Source organism: Danio rerio, chromosome 4 (assembly GCF_049306965.1).
Source record: "Danio rerio strain Tuebingen ecotype United States chromosome 4, GRCz12tu, whole genome shotgun sequence".
NCBI lineage: Eukaryota > Metazoa > Chordata > Actinopteri > Cypriniformes > Danionidae > Danio > Danio rerio.
This window is the reverse complement of record NC_133179.1, coordinates 14,480,658-14,499,128: the sequence shown is the minus strand read 5'-3', so window position 1 is coordinate 14,499,128 and position 18,471 is coordinate 14,480,658. Positions and strand designations below refer to the sequence as shown.

The window sequence follows — 18,471 nt, the reverse complement described above, 5'->3', positions numbered from 1 at the left end:
TTTGTGTAATTATCAGCAACATGGGGTAAAGGGACAAATGTGAAAAGTCATAGAACATGTCCTGACATAGCTTAAAGCACAAAGATCAACAGCAAAGCAAGAAACTGAACGTAAACAACAACACATAAGGCAGATTTGGGGCAGTTGTGGAGAAATTTAAATGTTAGCCTCACTAATTGAACAAACAAAAACATTTTCCAGATTCATGGACAGAAGTTACCTGAAAGTGATGCTACACTGATTAAAATTGTCACATGTTTGTTTTTGCGTTCGTCATAAAATGATTTTTTAAAATGTATCTAACAACATATTATCAATATATATTTTATTTACACTCAGTTTATGTTAATATTATTAAATAAATGTTAATATTTTTTTAGAAACCGAGATGGTATTTATAAACACTGTTATAAATATATTGTTTGCGTTAATAACCGTGTAGTAATACATTAACTATGAGTGCCATATTGTAAAGTGTTACCAACAATTTGTAATTTCAATGTTTGAATGACTTAAAATTAAAGCAATTTTAGTAGTTATGCTGACTCTGATAAAGAAAAACGACAGAGTAAAAAAATAAATATGATAAGCCTACTTTTATTATGTTTTTTTTATTTTTTTACATTGACATTTTTGTCCTCTATCAACCTATATATAACTTTTTTATTGACCTACAAGGGTTATGAGTGGTGCAGTTAATGACCTCAACCACACAGTTGATTCGGGGTGAAGCAGAAGCACGACTCTTCTTATGTAAACCCCACGACCCCTACATTTGAGAAAATAAAGCCCGGCTTTTGATTGGTGGGGTGCGGTCACGTGGCCACCGCTGCGCTGTAGTTTTTCTACGACAGCTGGGAGCCGCGCGAGAGGAGGACAGAGCGCGAGAGGCGGCGGTGCCTGCAACGCTTCCCACAAAACTTTCTGCAGCATGGGAGACAAGAGGAGTCCGACGAGGTAAAAACAAACAGAAAGAAACTCCCACAGCCGTGGCTTCAAGAAGAGGTCGATTCAGGGCTCTCAAACAGACCATTAGGCAGCGCGCGTGAATGAGAAAGACGCAACAAGAGTGGCCACCATGGCGGACTGGCTGTTTTATCAACCTAAAGTGTCAGTTCATTAAAAAAAATCGCGTCGCTCGCGCGGCCGTCCGACTGACTTTGTGAATGGATAAGATCTGATATATGTGTCGGAGACTTCCACAGTCCGTGGTGTGATTTTCTCTCTGTTTGTTTTGCTTTTTGAAGGCCAAAAAGGCAAGCGAAGCCCTCCTCTGACGACGGCTATTGGGACTGCAGCGTGTGTACATTCAAGAACACCGCCGAAGCGTTCAAATGCATGATGTGCGATGTCAGGAAGGGCACGTCAACCCGGTGAGTGATAAAACATGCATGTATGCATACGAGCTGCTTTTCAAATCTTGTGATATAACTGCCTGGACAGTATGTTTAGACTTGACTAGATGCCTTTAAATGCTGTCCGGATAGCCAGCTCAGTAGGTTGCCAGAGTCAGCCATTTGTCTTGTGTGTATTAATAATTACACAGTTAATACAATGTTTATAACCCCGGGAGCAAGTGTGTGCAATCAGTATCGCATTACTGAACCGCTCTGTTGGTAAAACATCCATTACATTCAAAGCTATTTCAGGAGTCATTTAAAGTGCATTTCAGTTCATTTGTAGTTATAAACAAAGCATTGTTTATATGTACATTGGCAAGGCATCACATGACCTCCGAGCAGATCATTGTAATAGCATACGTTTTTCTGCATAGTTTCAATAAATTGTCCATCAATTTTGTCTCTCTACTGTTTTGATCTAAGGTCCTGTTTACACTTGGTATGTGTTTTCATCGAATTGAATCAAACCGATTAGAGCGAGACATTCCTGATAATACCTGATACTCTTTGTATTTTTTACTGAGATTTTGGATGGGTGGGTGTATGAACTGTTAAATAATATCCAGAAATAAGCAAGCACAATTATTTTTAGCATGTGAAAGGGGAAATGATTTAAAGAGGCAGGTTTCAATGCTGCAAAAACTACGCTGAATGTTTCCACTTGTGATTAGATTCATATTAACACATGAAAGCATTAGGAATGCACAGATAATATGTAATGTTATGGCACATACTGGAGGATAAACACCTTGAACTTGGTGTTTGTATCCTTATTTAATAGTTCCAAGTATATTGACATAATGGTGTGGTTACTAAATGCGAAAGTAATTTGGGAAAATTAAAAGCAGTTCATTATAATATGTAGACTTTAATGATTTTAAAAATATGATTTAGCAAGTATTCAAAGCCAAGTTGACAAGTTTGAGTAGGAAATTTGTAAAGCTAATGACGTTTTTTCAATGTGATGCATTCATGTTTACTGATGGTTGATGTTCAAAAGTCTATGTACTATAAATAGGAATCTCGGCAGATTGGAGTTTTGCATAATGGTGAATGATTTCCACACATAAATATCGCAACTGGTTCACGTTGGTCATGCTAATTTGGCATGTTGATAAACAGAAAGCAGATTGGCCTGAGGGACTTCTGCATGAGCTGTGTGCCTTGTGTGTGCTTTTTGCCTATTAATTTAATATTGACAATAGGGAAAAAAGAAAAATGTTACTGCAACACGGAGGGCATGTGGGCATTACACAGCATAGTTATCAACTATATACAGAAATTTTTGTCCACTTTGTTTACTATTTACACAAAACAATGTCTTTAGAGCCAAAAATAAAGTGTCAAAGTTTTAAAATGATAGTTATACTATGTGTTAAAGGCATTTGTGTGTACTTGAACATGAAAACGCCAATAGTGGACCAAAAGACTGTGTGTGTACAGGCGTACAGTGTTTCTAGATGAAGTGGCATCACCAACTACTGGCCTGGTATGCATGATACAGATTTTTAGTAATTTTCAAGGGTTGGGTTGAAGATCAGGAAATGTCTTTGAACACTAAGGGCCCTATCATACACCTGGCGCAATAAGGTGCAAGATGTGTTTTGCGCGATTTGTTGCTATTTTCAGACCAGCACAACTCTAATTTTCAAGTTTTGCACCACGTTTAAATAGCAAAGCCGTTTGCGCCATTTTGTGGACTCATGGCTTATTCGGTCTAAAAAGAAAGTGTGTTAAAGGGCATTGTTGGAGCGTTGCTATTTTGAGAAACTAAAATAGACCGCGCCATTTACCAACTAAAAGCTGGTCTAAAGTCCAGCACAGAGCACGTTAGTTATGCGCCTATGCAAGTCAAAATGCTTACACATTGTTTAATACACACAGGATGTTTAGCAATACACAAATATCTTTACATATATAAAAATAAAGGATTAAAATGTTATTATTTTTACATAATTATAAAAACCAATACTTAAAATGCCTTCTTCATGTCTGGGGCTTTTTTTCCAGATTATTCATGACAATTTGCATTTGTATAATGTTATTATTATTAGCTGTATTATTTATCATGTGCATACTTATATTTGTTTTAATAAAAACATGCATAAATTTTATGCATCACCACATGGGGCATAAGAAAAGGCTGTGTGTTTGGATATAATCTTTTTGACCACACTTTCTTATTATTGTTCATTTATATGTTTGCTGGGAAATAGAAGTGAATTTAGAAATAGTTTTGAAACAAATCTTTGCGCTTAACAAACGAAATGAATTATGTAGGCTAATGAATGCCTTAGTGGAGTGTGTACAACACTGTTTCCTTATCCACAAAATTAAAGTGGTAAAGAGTAAAAGTAAAGAGGCCGAATGGTGGAGGCTCATTCTTTATGCTTACTGCAGAGGGTCTGTTTAACGGTTTTCTCGCTAGTGAAGCATTCAGTTTTTCCACTTACAAAGTCCACCATGTAAATAGAAAATGGACCATGGCGTGACGCAACTAACTCTTAAAAGGAATGTGAGATAAGACTCTGATTGGTTGAATGTATGTTATGCTCAAAACACACCCATAACTCATTAAGAGAATAAGCACAACCCTGTTAGACCATGCGCCGGGGCGCAAACTATATTTTTCTGTCCTTAAAATAGCAAAAGTGGATTCGGATTTCCCCTAATGCTTTTGCGCCATGCGCTTTAGACTTTGCGTCTAAATCGTTAAGAGAGCCCTAAATGTTGCTTTAGTGCCCACAAAGCTATTTTTGCCAACATACTGGGATCTTTTTTTTTTTCCAAGCTTAGGTTACAAACAATTTACCTAAAATAGAAAAGGAAAACCATTCAGTTTTTTTTTTGGTGCATTTTTGTTAAATAATTTTACTCTTGTTGCAGCCATTGTATTAGAGAAATCTAGAATTTGAAGACAAATAAAATTTGAATAAAAAATAAAACAAATAAAAAAACAATTTTTTTTGTTCATAACCGTTAACGAAGGGTATATTAGTGCTTGTATGGGTCTTCAAGATAGCATCTATCCTGTCCCATGGCAGCGATCCAGAAGAAAGCGTTAATGACCTCATCAGAGAAGACATTTAATGGGCTCGTATTTCCTCACCTTCATCTCATCAGTCATAAAAACCCTGTTTTGGAACAGTCAGCGACTGAGTCGGCAGTCAGTTATTTCCCTTATGTCATTAAGATGAGATCAGGTCAGGAAGTAAAACATTCCTCATCTGCGTTTCAGAACATTACTGTACGCTCACTAAAAGCAGATGATGATGATGATGATGACAGACCTCAGCGCTCAACAACAGCACCAGATAATGATCATCTTTCTTTAGGGAGACTGTTTATAAAAGCTCAAGTCTCTTTCAAGTTTCATATCTCATTACCACGGCTGAATTAAAGTATTACAGCAGCTATTTGATGCTAACAAATGTTCATTTTCACTGCATAAGTGCGTGTGGGAAGGCGGAGGGCTTTTATGTGGGGGTGGGGTGCTGTCACTCGTCCAGGCCACCGCAGCAGCTGGCGTCCAGACGGCTTGAACTCATTTGCATTCAACGGCTTAATCAAGAATTCTGTCATCAGAGGAGGCATCATCACATCAGGATACACACACACACACACACGGACAGACACTCGTACCCATAAATAAACCCATGATTGCACATCTGCCCTGTGATAATACCACAGAGACGACCACAAATGATGGGTTTTAATGATAATGTCCGCTTGATTGCACGATACTTGCAGCTCATTCATTTATGATAAGAGGAGAGCTTTTCGACTCTTCTCACTTTTTTTTCTAATGGTGCTGTTTTTGTTTGACAAACAGTGCAGAAACGCTACAGCAATGCATGGGTGCTGATTGCAGTTTTCAGCTTGGTCATCTTCCACAGAAAGAGTCAAGTGTGAATGACAACGAGGTGTTTACTTAGATGGCAGTCATGTGCAGCGGATGGCAGATGAATGTTTTATACGCTATGGTTTAGCTGAGGGCAACTGATGCATGGTGGCTGTCGAGTTATTAAAATGTCTGATTTTAGTTTGTTTTATTTCTAATTATTTTTTAGTGGTGTGTGGTTTCATTAATCTGCACATTTATAAGGGAAAAATAAGCAAATAAAAACTATTATTTTTGTTTATAAACATTTTTATATGATATTTTTGTCCTGTTCACTACACATAGACCTGCACAATATATAGTTTCAGCATCATTATCACAATGTGTGCATCACTTGGGCTGCATTTCACCTTTGCAAGCTTTAAGTGAATGGGTTTTTAATGTTGCTTCAACACTGGCTATATTTGCTCCTGTTTGTCGAGTGATTTGTTTCTTTAGTTGTTACCTTTCGCTGACAGACTGACAGTTAATTGATGAAGCTCTGCTGTAGCTTCTTTCAGGCTGTTCCCCTGTTGACCTCCCGAACCCGCGAGCAATCTTCTAATTTTAGTGTACCGACATTTTTTGCCCCTCAGCAAAAGCATTCGCTCTGCAGGAGAGAGTATTATACCATTCAATTACCACAAACAGAGAGAACGTCCCCTCTGGACCAAGCCATTTTTGTTTCTTACGAAGACTTCGCACAATGAAATACTTTAGAAAAGGAAAGCTATATTATGTTTTGTTTCATGTTGAAGCTCTGTTTGACTAACGCATGTGTGTGCTGTCACAATGCAAGTGCAGTTGTTTATATTTGGTTGAAATTACCTGTGTGATCTATAAGGGTATCCCTGACAGAACTGGACTCATGACAAATGGAGGATTTAGAGGACGGATGATTACTGAGCCAAGCATAAATCTAACCTTTATATTTTCACTCAGAGTGATGCTTTTATGTTCAACGATGCAATAAAAGATGCATTAGAATTGTGCAAAACCAACTGTTCAAATGATTCTGGGAGCCAACAATGTGCATTTTACAAGCAAATATTATAATTAGTATTATATGTTATTAATATTATATATTATAAATACAATTGTTCCTTATTTTTTTTGGATAATTAATTAGTAATCTTTTTTTTTTTTTAATTTTAGGGGTTTACACCTTTATTGGGATAGGACAGTTGAGATTTTTACAGACAGGATAGTGGGAATGAGAGAAAGGGTAAGAATCAGCAAAGAACTGAGCTGCGAATCAAACTCTGTCACCATGACCACCTTGGTGCTTTGTGTCGTCATGCTAACCACTTGGCTTTTGAGCCAATGTTAATCTTTAATTTTTTTATGTTAATCTTTGATATATTTTTACCCTGGTAGTTTCATCACACATGCACATTTAATGTAAATATTTATTTATTTTTTTATTATATGGTATTTAAATGTGTGTATAACCATTTATAAATATTCTAAATAAACACACAAGATTGCTTTCAGCTTGTATATAATTCTAAATAAATTATACACAATGTTTTGTTATTGCAAAATCATATTCTTATTAGCAGAATGTTTTAGTTATGTTCTAGATAATTTGAATTTGATTGAAATTATACATAAGCTGGTACATTTTATTAGAATGTTTTATTTTATTGTATTCTATTTAATTTTATATGCATAGACATATGTACAATTAAGCTATTATTATTTTTAGTTAGAATAAGGTATATGCAGAATGACCTAATTTTCAGTAACCCAGTTAAAGCGCTTTTAATGAACTGTATGCAGTTACAAAACTGCTGCGTTTAAGGTCTTCTTTAAAAATCAATTATCTTCACTGCCTTATTGATAAACAGTACAATATAAAGTCGGTCTCCGAATGTACAAAAATCCCTACATTAAATTCTATTTATCCCTGACATGTCTTTAAAAAATGAACATGTATTTTACTCCAGTATTTCAATGGAGTTTGTGTGCTAACCTGCTGATCCTGATGGCGCATGCATGTATACAGTTTTTCATCTCGTTTTACATTTATACAACTAAATGAATGCTTAAGTCTATTTAACTGATTATATTTTAATTACATTACAACATTGATGCTAAAAGGAACCTTATAAAATTGAAAAGAAAGTCACATAACTGTTCACCAGATGTTTATCAGAAGGGAAAAAACACTAGCTGTACATATACCCTATTTCAAATAATATAATTTATGCCATTTAATAAATAATGCCAATTATATAATGTTTTTTTATTTTTATATGACAATATGTAAATGTTATTGAGTAAATCCTTAAATTTTGCATGTGTATAGCATCAGTTAAAGAGGACTAGTGGACTTGCAGGAGAGTCTAGCAGCATGTGAAATCTTCTCTAATTGCCTATGTGCAGAATCCCAGAGTACTGCACAGCGAGTTCTCATCTCTTTGCCCAAAAAGGCGAAGCTAATGCAGTCTTGCAGAAGCCTTCCCAGCATGCCTCTGCCAAATAAACCAAAAGCCACTGAAAACATCCACGTTATTCAGTAATTACTAGAGCCTGCTATCATTTATTAGCTATATTTTGCAAAGGCGCATGCTCATACCATCTCAAACGGGTTGACCTCATTTTGATTCAGACAGTTATGGGCCTCTGATGAAAAGAGGAGGAAGCTGAATACTGAAGCAGTGTGGGATTTTGCAAAGCAGCTAAAAGGAAATGCAAGCATTTGGAAAGAGGGACGTGTGGTGTGGAGAGGTGGGACGGTGGGAGGCAGAGGGCCATCTGTCAAACGGGGCTTGGCAGTGGAGCGAAGGAAGGAGAGCAGTATGGAGACTGCATGTTCACACAGTGTAGCGCATTAATCATGGCGTCCCTTCCCGTCACTCAAGCCCATGAGTACACATGCCTCCCCGGTACAGTCATTACGCCATTACACAAACATGCAGATATGAACACATCCGAGGGATTCTTGGCTTAGTGTAGAAAACGCAGCTTTTGTGTCTGGAGTTTATAAACTGTTATGTGCACTTCAGTAAGTCAAGACTGCTTTGTAGACGCATTTGGTCATTGTGTTTGATGCAGTAGCTGACATTGATGTTACTAAGAATAAATATTCAAAGAAATAGTTTTACTTGACTGATTATAGAAATCTAATTATAGATTGGCAAAAAAAAAAATGGAATGAAAGGCCAGATTATATTGTGAAAGACTTGGATTTATTTATTGATTTTTTTTAATAGGAATATACAGATTTTTTGATGGGAACACTTTTAAAGCATGTGATAATTATATTTAATATAATTTCTATATTATAATGTTGGGCTGCACAATATATCGTTTCAGCATCAAAACCGTAATGTGATCGTTCGCAATAGCCGCATCGTGAGTATACGCGATGTTGTACGCAAAGTGTTTTTGAGGCCCATTATCTAAGTTAGAGTTTTAAAAGCATTCAGGCCTAAGTAATGGTTCTGTTTGTAACTTTGAAAAATGAATAACTATTAATTTTATTGAGTTGTTTATCCAACAAAGACTACGAAGATTATTATTTTACATTTGATTATTCAATTACTACATACCTGAATACAAATAGACTCTTCTGAAAACAATAAAATGCTGTTTATTTAATTTGTATCTTTTTCTTTATCGAATTTCTCTATGCTTGTAGATAGTTTCTTATATTTTATGCATATGCAGAATCATTTAAATCAATTCTATCTCAATATGTATCGCAGAATAAAAAAAAATATTGCCATGTTAGATTTTTCCAGTATTGTGCAGCCCTGTTATAATGTATTATATATTTGAATCAGGCCACGATTAAAACCTTAAGCAGCCAATCAAATCTTTCAGGATCTCTAAATTACAGTCTTGCTAAACCTAATTGGACAAAATATTTGCAGGACAGACCTGTGCACTATATTAATTTCATATTTGTTATTTCTGATTTATTATTTATATTTTAAATATTAAAATATAGGGAGATAGATCTAGATCTAATGTATAGGCTATTCTGATAGTAGAATGAAAATCCATGTTTTACACTGTACAGCGAGTTAATAAAATGACTGATTTTTAAATTGTTTTGTGTTTGGAGTAGGGCTGCATGATATTGGAAAGATTTGGCATTGTGATATTTTTTTCTCTGTGATTAATATAATATAGTATAGTATAATATAATATAATATAATATAATATAATAATATAATATAATATAATATAATATATTTAGATATAATTTCATCAGATGACTTAAATAACTTTTTTTTGCAAAGACTTTAGATTTATTGGAATGATTTTATAGGAGAGTGTATATAAATGTATTTTATGCACATATATACAAAATAGTCATAAATAAACACAAAGCAAATATTAAAGTGCAAAAAACAGATTTACGTTTTTCTGCGGAGAGTCTAACAATATTCGGTTAAAAATGGAATAATCAAATATAAATTAACAATGCAAATAAATTGTTTAATAAAATGACATTTCTTTGTGCTCTAATGAAATACTTTAAAGATGCTTACAGTCACAGGCCTTAAAACACATGCACATGACTCTATTATGCTTAAATTGTGCCGAGTCTCCTCAAATCTCATGTGTTTTGACCTGTAGTCCCTGGTCATCTATAATCCTAACATTGCATATCTTGCGATGTGACTTGCAGACACACACATTGCAATATCAATGCTCAAACGATATACTTTGCAGCCCTAGTGTGGAGTACTTTCATTTGTTTGCTAATTTATAGGGAAAATAAGCCAATAAATACAATGATTAATTATTAATACAACTACTTGCAGGATAAATTCAATGTTGTTAATTTACTTTATCAAGAATGCCAGCTAAATAACTCCATTGCACCATTCATTTTTTTATTCTGCAAGTTGCCATATCATAAAGTGGATAATATACAGTCAGTGAGTCATTATTACCAAATAAACCCAATATTAACTGCTTTACTTTACATTTATGCATTACAATAGCTTAAGAACGCCAATTAATAGCTCTGTCTTTTTGTCTTTTAGGTTATTTTCTCATGCATTCAATTAGCAGCCATATAATAAAATGAATGATTTACAATCCATGAGTCAATTTTTGCTAAATAAACCCAGTATTAGTCTTACATTTATCCCTTTCAATAACACAAGGCGGCCAGCAAATAGCTCAGATTATACAAAGCGTAGTTGCAACACATATGCGTGAGACGGAGAGTGACTAATGACGGAGTAATTTCATGACCAAACATTCAGAACAAGCAGGATCAGCAACGTTGATGCCGATTTACTCCGTCTGAGATGGAGGAAATTCATCTCAAAGAAAATGATCGATTGCCTTACTTTGAACGGCACGGAGTGTGAAAGGTGTTAAGAGGCCACAGCAAGCAGCCAGGTCTTGACATGCAGCGCAGAGCGAGGAAGGCAGACAGCTAACAACAACAACTAATAATGGCCGTTTTCACTTGCCTTGGGCTCGGGATCAATGCTAATGACCGCTTCTTGGCTGCTTCGCTGTAAGGCTCTAGATGTCCTAATTTCACAATGTGTAACTTCATTAGCTATTCCCAAAGCACCCGGGGGTTATGGATGAAAGCGTAAACATTGCACCAGTGCACAGATACTGAGAAGCTGTTTTTAAAATCGCTCTGTATGTGTGTGTTGGTAAAGCAGACGGCCTTCATTCTGCTCGTTTGTAGACTGATTTTGGTGTAACAGCTGCTGTTCTTGTCATCAGAGCAATGGTCACGGTACATCTCTTTTGCTCTAAACGCCACACTATTGATGGGATTTGACCCTTAGATCAGTATGTTTAGATGAGCTCTTAAGCCTTGATATAATCTGTAATTACTGCAGCTGTCAGGTCGTTAATTAGGGGTGCAGCAACCGATGTGTTGAAATGATAACAGCGGTACAGCATCTGATTTAGAAGCATTCGCAGGGCTGTTTGGGCAGCTGCTGATTGGGAATCTGCATGTTATATCTTTATATTTTATACAGAGAAGCACGATATTGCTTCTATATCTTTATTATTTGACATTTTCTATTTAGTTGTTGTTAGTTGGTTATTATTCTTCAATGTAGTGTTAGCAAAGGCAATGTGTTAAGTAGTTTTGTTTTAAATTGATACTTCATTTTAAATATTTAAAGGTGCTGTATGTACCTTTTTGACTCTTCTAAAGCATAAAAATATCATAATATGTTTGCAGATATTTAAGAAACACGCTAGGTAAACATACTTGTTTATCTGAACAACCGAGGTCAGATATTCTCCTTTGAAAATGGGCGTTCTGTGCCGGAACGATGTCTTGTTTTTACTTTTTTTAACCTGCCCAATGCCAGCTTACCCAATTATAATTCAGCACCTCGGATTGCCTTGTTGGATAGCCACATATTTACTTTAGTCAGTCAGAAAGACTCTCTAAGCATGCATCCGTGACTGAAATGCGACCTCTGGTGGAAAGAAGCAGACTCCGAAATGAGACTCAGATTCAGAGTTCCACATGAGGTTATTAATTGGTAAATAATATAAATGTTATGAGCATAAACATCAGGTGAGCAGGTTACATTGTAACTCTGTGTCCCAACAACAAGCTACTTGATGAGATTTGCAGTGATAAGCAGTTTGGCCGTATGGACCAGTCGAAACACGAATTTAAATAGAGCCATTTATAAGCACAGAATATGCACTCACTCACGTGTTTGTGTTGTCAAGACTTTTGAAGAGTGAGGAGAGAATATATTAATATCAGCAGCAACACTCTCACACAATACCCAGCTGATCCAGTCGTTGCCTATTAGTGTTATAAAAAAACAAACGGCTCTTCTTTTTTTCTTGTTTTCTTGTCAACAAAAAAGGCGTTTTTGGAATGTGAAAGCGTGATTGGTGTGATCGGACCCTTAATATCTTTATTTGTAAATAATTTATTATGTTACATTTATTGGGCTGATTAATCATTGGCTAAGAGCATTGTTGTCAGATTGTACAGCCTACAGAGGCGTTTCTTATACAATTAACTTCACGTTTAAACACAACCACATTTAGGCAGGGAAAGCTATAAATTAGAGGACATTAGATCATATTAGGGAGTTAAATTATTGGCCTGATGTTTGAAGGAAAACCAATGAGTAAAACCGTGGCTGTTTCTCGACTGTTGAGAAAACACATTCTTCTCAGATTACTCTGTGTAGGCAGGATTTCTCAACTGGCTTCAACACTTTCCTGTTTTAACTTGCTTTTCCCACAGAGTCCTTTTCACCAGGCCCTAGTGAAAATTTCTCATTTGAAATCTCTCACTTTCTCGCCTCTCAGTCTTACCTTGTTTTTTTTTTTCTTGAAATCTACAGGAAACCTCGTCCTGTTTCCCAGCTGGTATCCCAGCAAGTCACACAGCAGTTTGCTTCAGCCACACTGCCCAAGAAAGAGAAGAAGGAGAAGACGGAGAAGGATAAGAATGAGAGAGAACCCACACTGAAAAAGAACAACCACAAGAAAATGAGGTGAAGCTGCAATACACTGCCTGTCCCCAAACAAATTAAGTGGCTGTGGTTTTTGTGCTTTACATAGCAGGTGCCTCACCCTACGGAAAGTGTGTAATGGATTGGTAGTCTCTATCTGTAAATTAGTTTAGTATAAATTATATTTTCTCTACTGCAATGCACCAGGAATTATAGAACACATTTCCCTCCTCTTTTAGTAGCCAAGATTTGATTAATATTTGTAACAAATAATAAATACAGTGTTTAAATTACACACACAACCTAAAGAGGACCAGTGATTGAAGTGTATGCTCCTCTGAAGGATTGTAAATGCAAATGCACAACCTTTAAAACATTAGGACTAAACAACATTTGTTTTTCAAGGGAATGCATGTGTGTTATTCAGCGATAATGTGATGGTAAAGGCATTTACAATGTTACAAACTCATTTAAACAAAATCTGAAGCAAATTTGTACTTTGCACCTTTCATAAAGGATTCACTGCCAATTTTATAGAAAGCGGCATGGCTCATTTTTAGACTTAAATATAATATAAATCACGTTATTTTGAGCACTTTATGCAATGCAGACTGCTTTACAGCAGAAATCTACAGGAAAATAAGTTGCAAAATTCTTAAATTGTCTACAATCTACAGATGACAATACTCGTTTCACTATCACAATAATCAATATATGGACTATATATGCACAACACATGGACATGACGTCAATCATTTTTGGTGATGCAAAACATATCGCCTATACATAAACTATTCTAGCAACATTTTACGATATAGATTGAACCTAGAATCCAGGAGGAACAATGTGGTTTTTGTCCAGGCAGTGGTACATTGAACCAGCTCTATAACCTCACCAGGTTGCTCGAGGATTCATGGGAGTATGCCCAACCAGTTCACATGTGTTTTGTGGACTTGGAAAAGGCATTCGACCGTGTCCCTTCTGTCATTCTGTGGATGTTGCTCTGGGAGTATGGGATCAGAGGCGCTCTGTTAAGAGCCATCTTATCCCTGTATGAACGGAGTAGAAGTCTGGTTCGCATTGCCGGCAATAAGTCAGTATTGTTTCTAGTGCATGTTGGACTCCGGCAGGGCTGCCCTGTCACCAATTCTGTTCATATTTTTTATGGACAGAACTTCAAAGTGCAGCCCTGGGCTGGAGGGAGTCTGGTTCGGGAACACAGGATTTCATCTCTGTTATTCGCACACAATGTTGATCTGTTGGCTTCATCGAATATGGACCTTCAGCATGCACTGGGGCGGTTTGCTGCTGAGTGTGACGCAGCACCTCCAAGTCCGAGGCCATGGTGCTCCACCGGAAAAAGGTGGTTTGCCATTTCCGGGTTGAAGTAAAGTCCTTAACCCAGGTGGAGGAGTTCAAGTATCTTGGGGTTTTGTTCACGAGTGAGGGAAGGATGAAACGAGAGATTGACAAGTGGATTGGTGCGGTGGCAGCAGTAATGTGGTTGATGTATTGGTCTATTGTAGTGAAGAAGGAACTGAGCCAAAAGGCAAAGCTCTCGATTTACCGGTCAATCTACGTTCCTACTCTCAACTATGGTCATGAGCTTTGGGTCATGACCGAAAGGACAAAATCTCGGATACAATCGGCTGAAATTAGTTTCCTTCACAAAGTGGCAGGGCGCTGCCTTATGGATAGGGTGAGGAGCTCTGTCACCCAGGACTCCTCCTCCACATCGAGAGAAGTCAGCTGAGGTGGCTAGGGGCATCTGTTTCGAATGCCTCCTTGACGCCTACCCAGGGAGGTGTTTCAGGCATCTCCCACCTCAGGGAAGACCCAGGACACGCTGGAGGCAGTATGTCTCTCCGCTGGCCTGGGAACACTTTGCGATCCCCCCGGAGGAGCTGGAGGAAGTGACTAGGGAGAGGGAAATCTGGAGTTTTCTCCTAAGACTGCTGCCCCCGCAACCCGGCCCCGGAAAAGCGGTAGAAAATGAATATCATACAACAGTTAAAACTGTTCAATTTATTTTATGTTAAGTGGCCTAATTTAGGTATTGCATGCATCATCTTTGATGCACAAGTAGTTCATGTAGATAAAAATAGAACTAGAGTGGTTTCCTAAGGTGCAGCAACTTCCATTTTAATCCATGATAATATGCATCAACTGGCTGGAAAGCAGGGATTTTTTTTTAGAAAACATGGAATTCCAGTTTTCATACAAGTTGAATTTGCAACATTGAATAGAAGCATTGCTCATCTTCCAAAGCTTATCAACTATTTAGGCAATTTAGCTGATCTATATTAGCAAATCTACAGAAGACTGCAACGTTATGCTTTTGCTTAAGTCAAGACTCCAAAGTTTAATCGATTTGCCCTCTATCCTGCAGGCCCAGGTTAAAAAATGTGGACCGAAGCAGCGCACAGCATTTGGAGGTGACGGTGGGAGATCTGACAGTTATCATAACAGACTATAAGGAGAAAACCAAGCCCTCGTCCAGTTCGTCCTCCAGCGCGACATCTGCAGATCACCACAGCCAGAGCGGGTCCAACTCAGACAACACAGAGAAGGGCATTTCCAGATCCTCGTCCCCTCGAGGAGAAGTTTCCTCACTCAACGGGGAATCTCACTAGAAAACCGTGGATTACTTCCGAAAATATATTCATTTTAAAAATCAACAGGACCACGCTTATGTATGCCAAGACTTACAGACTTAACCCAGCAATATAAGCCATCTCTCACTACTACCAACGTTATAGGATCTGGAGACATAGGATTTGACTTGTCCTCATTTGTTACTACACCTAGTAGGTCAGCTTGAGATGAGCTGTAGACTTTGTAAGCAATTTCGATAAGTGAATTCGATGACATTTTTGGCAATTTTATTAACATCGTAGTATTATGAGTCGAATAAGTGTTGTCTGTTTGGATTCAGACATCATCGACAGCCATTCTTGTTTGTTTTTACTGTCATGACTAAACTATTTCTTCAAACAACAATCTGTAATTGCTGCAACAGCACCTGAGGCTTACAAAACGTGTTGATTCAACTGGAACGCAAATGTATTTGCTTTTACATGAATGAAATGTCAGTTGCGGTTAATATACTTTAAAAGCATTACAGGGTGGGCATCAAAAGGGTTGTTTTACCCCAAAATGAACAATTTATACTTTAAAATACACAAGACTTTTGTTGATCTTTGAAACAGAAATGAAGATATTTTTAATAATTCTGTAACATTTCTTTTTATTCAAAGTCTATTCATCTAAAACTCTGATGCTACTATCATGAAGAGATCAAATTTATGATGAACACATTTAATTTAGGCTTTTATTCACTATAAACTTTGAACAGAGGGACCGAAGTCTTTCATATTTATTAAAAATATCTTCATTTTTTGTTCCAAAGATGAGCAAATGTGTTAGGAATATTTGTTTAGGGCCATCTATGAGTAACTGTGACCGAAACAGGATTTCTTTTTTCTTTTTTCTTTTTTGTTGTTGTTGCACCTGCTGGTACTTTGTACGGTTTTAAAAGAAAATCTTGAAATTGTTTGTTCATTTGTTCTCTTTCATGCCTTTTTTTTGACACTTGTCATGGTAGATTGCATCACTTGTTCAGCTAGTTGTTCTTCCAGCTGTTTTATGTTAGATTGTCTCTATAATTCTGTTAAATTCCACAAGAAACAAGGTTTATGACTAAAAAAGATGAAAGAAATGTATTTGTAATGATGATGATTCATCCCTTCCTTTATGATGGTAATGGTGGTATATAAATATATTGCAGTATAGGAAATATCTCTTAATAAAATTTAAGATTTAGACTCCCGTCCTCACCCAAACTATTTTATTTCAAAGCAAACAAAGAACAGAATGAATAATTCACCTAACTAAATATTGAATTTAATAACTATTTACCTAAAAGTGTATGAGTTTCTTTTTCTGTTGAGCTATTTTAAAGAATGTTGTGTACCAGGTTGTTGATATTAACCACTGACTTCTATTGTTGGGAAAACTAATCAACAACTAATGGTTCACTAATATTCTTCAAAAGAGTATATTTTGCATTCAAGAGAAGAAGGAAATTCATACATATTTGGAACCAGATGGAGAAAGAGTAAATAAAACAGTTGACTTCTTTGGGTGAACTGTCTCTTTAAGGTGATGGAATTTGTGTGGTTTAATGGGTCGGTTCAGTTTTGTGTGGAAATGCATATGAATCACATGAGGGTGATAATCACAGTGAGCCATCAAAGTTTTGTGGTTTTACGTCACCACCACAGGATATGACACAATGGCATACAGTTTCATTCGGAGACAAAAAAAAAGAGAGCGAGAGAGTATTGTTTCTTACTTGACAGCTAGTAGCGGTGTCTTAATTTAAGCTCTTTATTGACATCGCCTTATACAGCAGTAAACCGTTATTATTAATATTCAATCTATGTTAATGTTTCATCTAATTGGAATGCAAAGCTGACAGTTTTACTTATAGACAAGACCACAAAGACCAGTTCCTTTATTCTCCTTTTGGGTAATTTTAAAATATTAATCATGACACTGAAGCATTTCCACATGTATGGCTGTTATTTTTGATATTTGCTCTTCAAATTGTATTCAGACTTCATGTTTTTTATGGGTCTTAAAAAGGTCTTAATTCCTCCACATTTTAAGGCTTAAAATTAAAAATGACCCTCCTTGTTAATTTTGTTAATATCTAAACATATTTAAAATCAATATTTATTTATTTATTTCAGAAGAAATATGATAAAAGGGTCTTGTTTTATTTCATCGTCATCAAAGCATGTGACCTCATTGTTTGCCCCTTTAGTGTTTAACATTGTGCACAAGGAGGAGCAGTAACTGGATGTCATTCAGGGATGTATTTACCTACCTAGGCTACTATGTATATAACATAATGATATCCTGTAGTCCTATAATGTGCACATATGATGAAGCCGCTGACAATATGCAAGATTATGAAATCGTTTTAAATGCGTGCAGCTGTGCACAATTTTTCCGCTTTTACAATTGCATGTGACTACAACGTGTGCTTTATGTACATTATTACTAACGCCAGGATGCATATTTGTTATTATCCTCTGCAAGTTATCTGTTATGTCTTCATTTAATCAGCCTAGCACCTCATATTTAATACCTGAAAGATTCGTAATGTTTAGACGATATTACAAATGTATAAAAATATATAATTTAATTAATTAAAACTATTTAAATGCAGGGACTACGCTGAAGAGAAAGTGATAAACTCTTTTTAGCAATGTTTGATATTTTTTTCAGGGTGAAATATTAAAGTATATTAGGCTTAATATTTAAAGACCTTTAAACGATTTAATGCCTTAAAACAGTTCAAATTGCTGACTGACTAGTAGCTTATTTATCACGTTGAATAAAAAAAAGTCTGCTAAAGTACAGGAAAATGTATATTCTGTGGGCACAAGACCACTAAACCGAGTTAGTAGTGCTGTCTAGCGGCGTGTGTCGGGATCTGTTCCAACATTAAAGTACATAGTACTGTATAAACCTATTAAATACTACTTAGGTCACTATTAAACTGCTGGTCCAAATCACCTACCAACATCATTTTGCTTTTAGAGTAAATGTATATTGATTTAAAAATATTTTTACATATTCACTGAAAAAAACAGAAAAGGTCTAGTAGTCTTGAAATGTTTTTACAACCTGCAGAAAGCCTGTTACTATTTTAAAGATACTTGTATTAATAATGTATTAATAACTGATA

General features: G+C 36.2%; 2 protein-coding genes across 6 annotated transcripts in view; one reads left to right on the top strand and one right to left on the bottom strand.

The window, feature by feature from the left end:
- pphln1 (periphilin 1) overlaps nt 1–18,471 on the bottom strand; it is a 66,655-nt gene that overhangs the window by 41,387 nt on the left and 6,797 nt on the right. For all 4 annotated transcript variants that reach the window (XM_073946693.1, XM_073946689.1, XM_073946688.1 and 1 more), the window contains one exon: nt 12,574–12,666. The gene's annotated coding sequence lies outside the window, so the exon portion shown is untranslated. The remainder of the gene's footprint in view (nt 1–12,573; nt 12,667–18,471) is intronic.
- Nucleotides 866–16,542, top strand: yaf2 (YY1 associated factor 2). 2 transcript variants are annotated; one of them, NM_001045268.1, is given in 4 exon segments: nt 866–957; nt 1,248–1,373; nt 12,603–12,755; nt 15,103–16,542. In NM_001045268.1, coding segments are annotated over 4 exon segments (549 nt in total). In that variant the 5' UTR covers nt 866–931; the 3' UTR covers nt 15,347–16,542.

What these genes read in the sequence shown, in the direction of transcription:
- yaf2 (XM_017355102.3), top strand. Translation starts at nt 1,079, where the DNA reads ATGGCGGACTGGCTGTTTTATCAACCTAAAGT. An exon ending in AGGAAGGGCACGTCAACCCG is followed by an intron (nt 1,374 to 12,602) that starts GTGAGTGATAAA and finishes TGAAATCTACAG; the next exon opens with GAAACCTCGTCCTGTTTCCC. An exon ending in AACAACCACAAGAAAATGAG is followed by an intron (nt 12,756 to 15,102) that starts GTGAAGCTGCAA and finishes TCTATCCTGCAG; the next exon opens with GCCCAGGTTAAAAAATGTGG.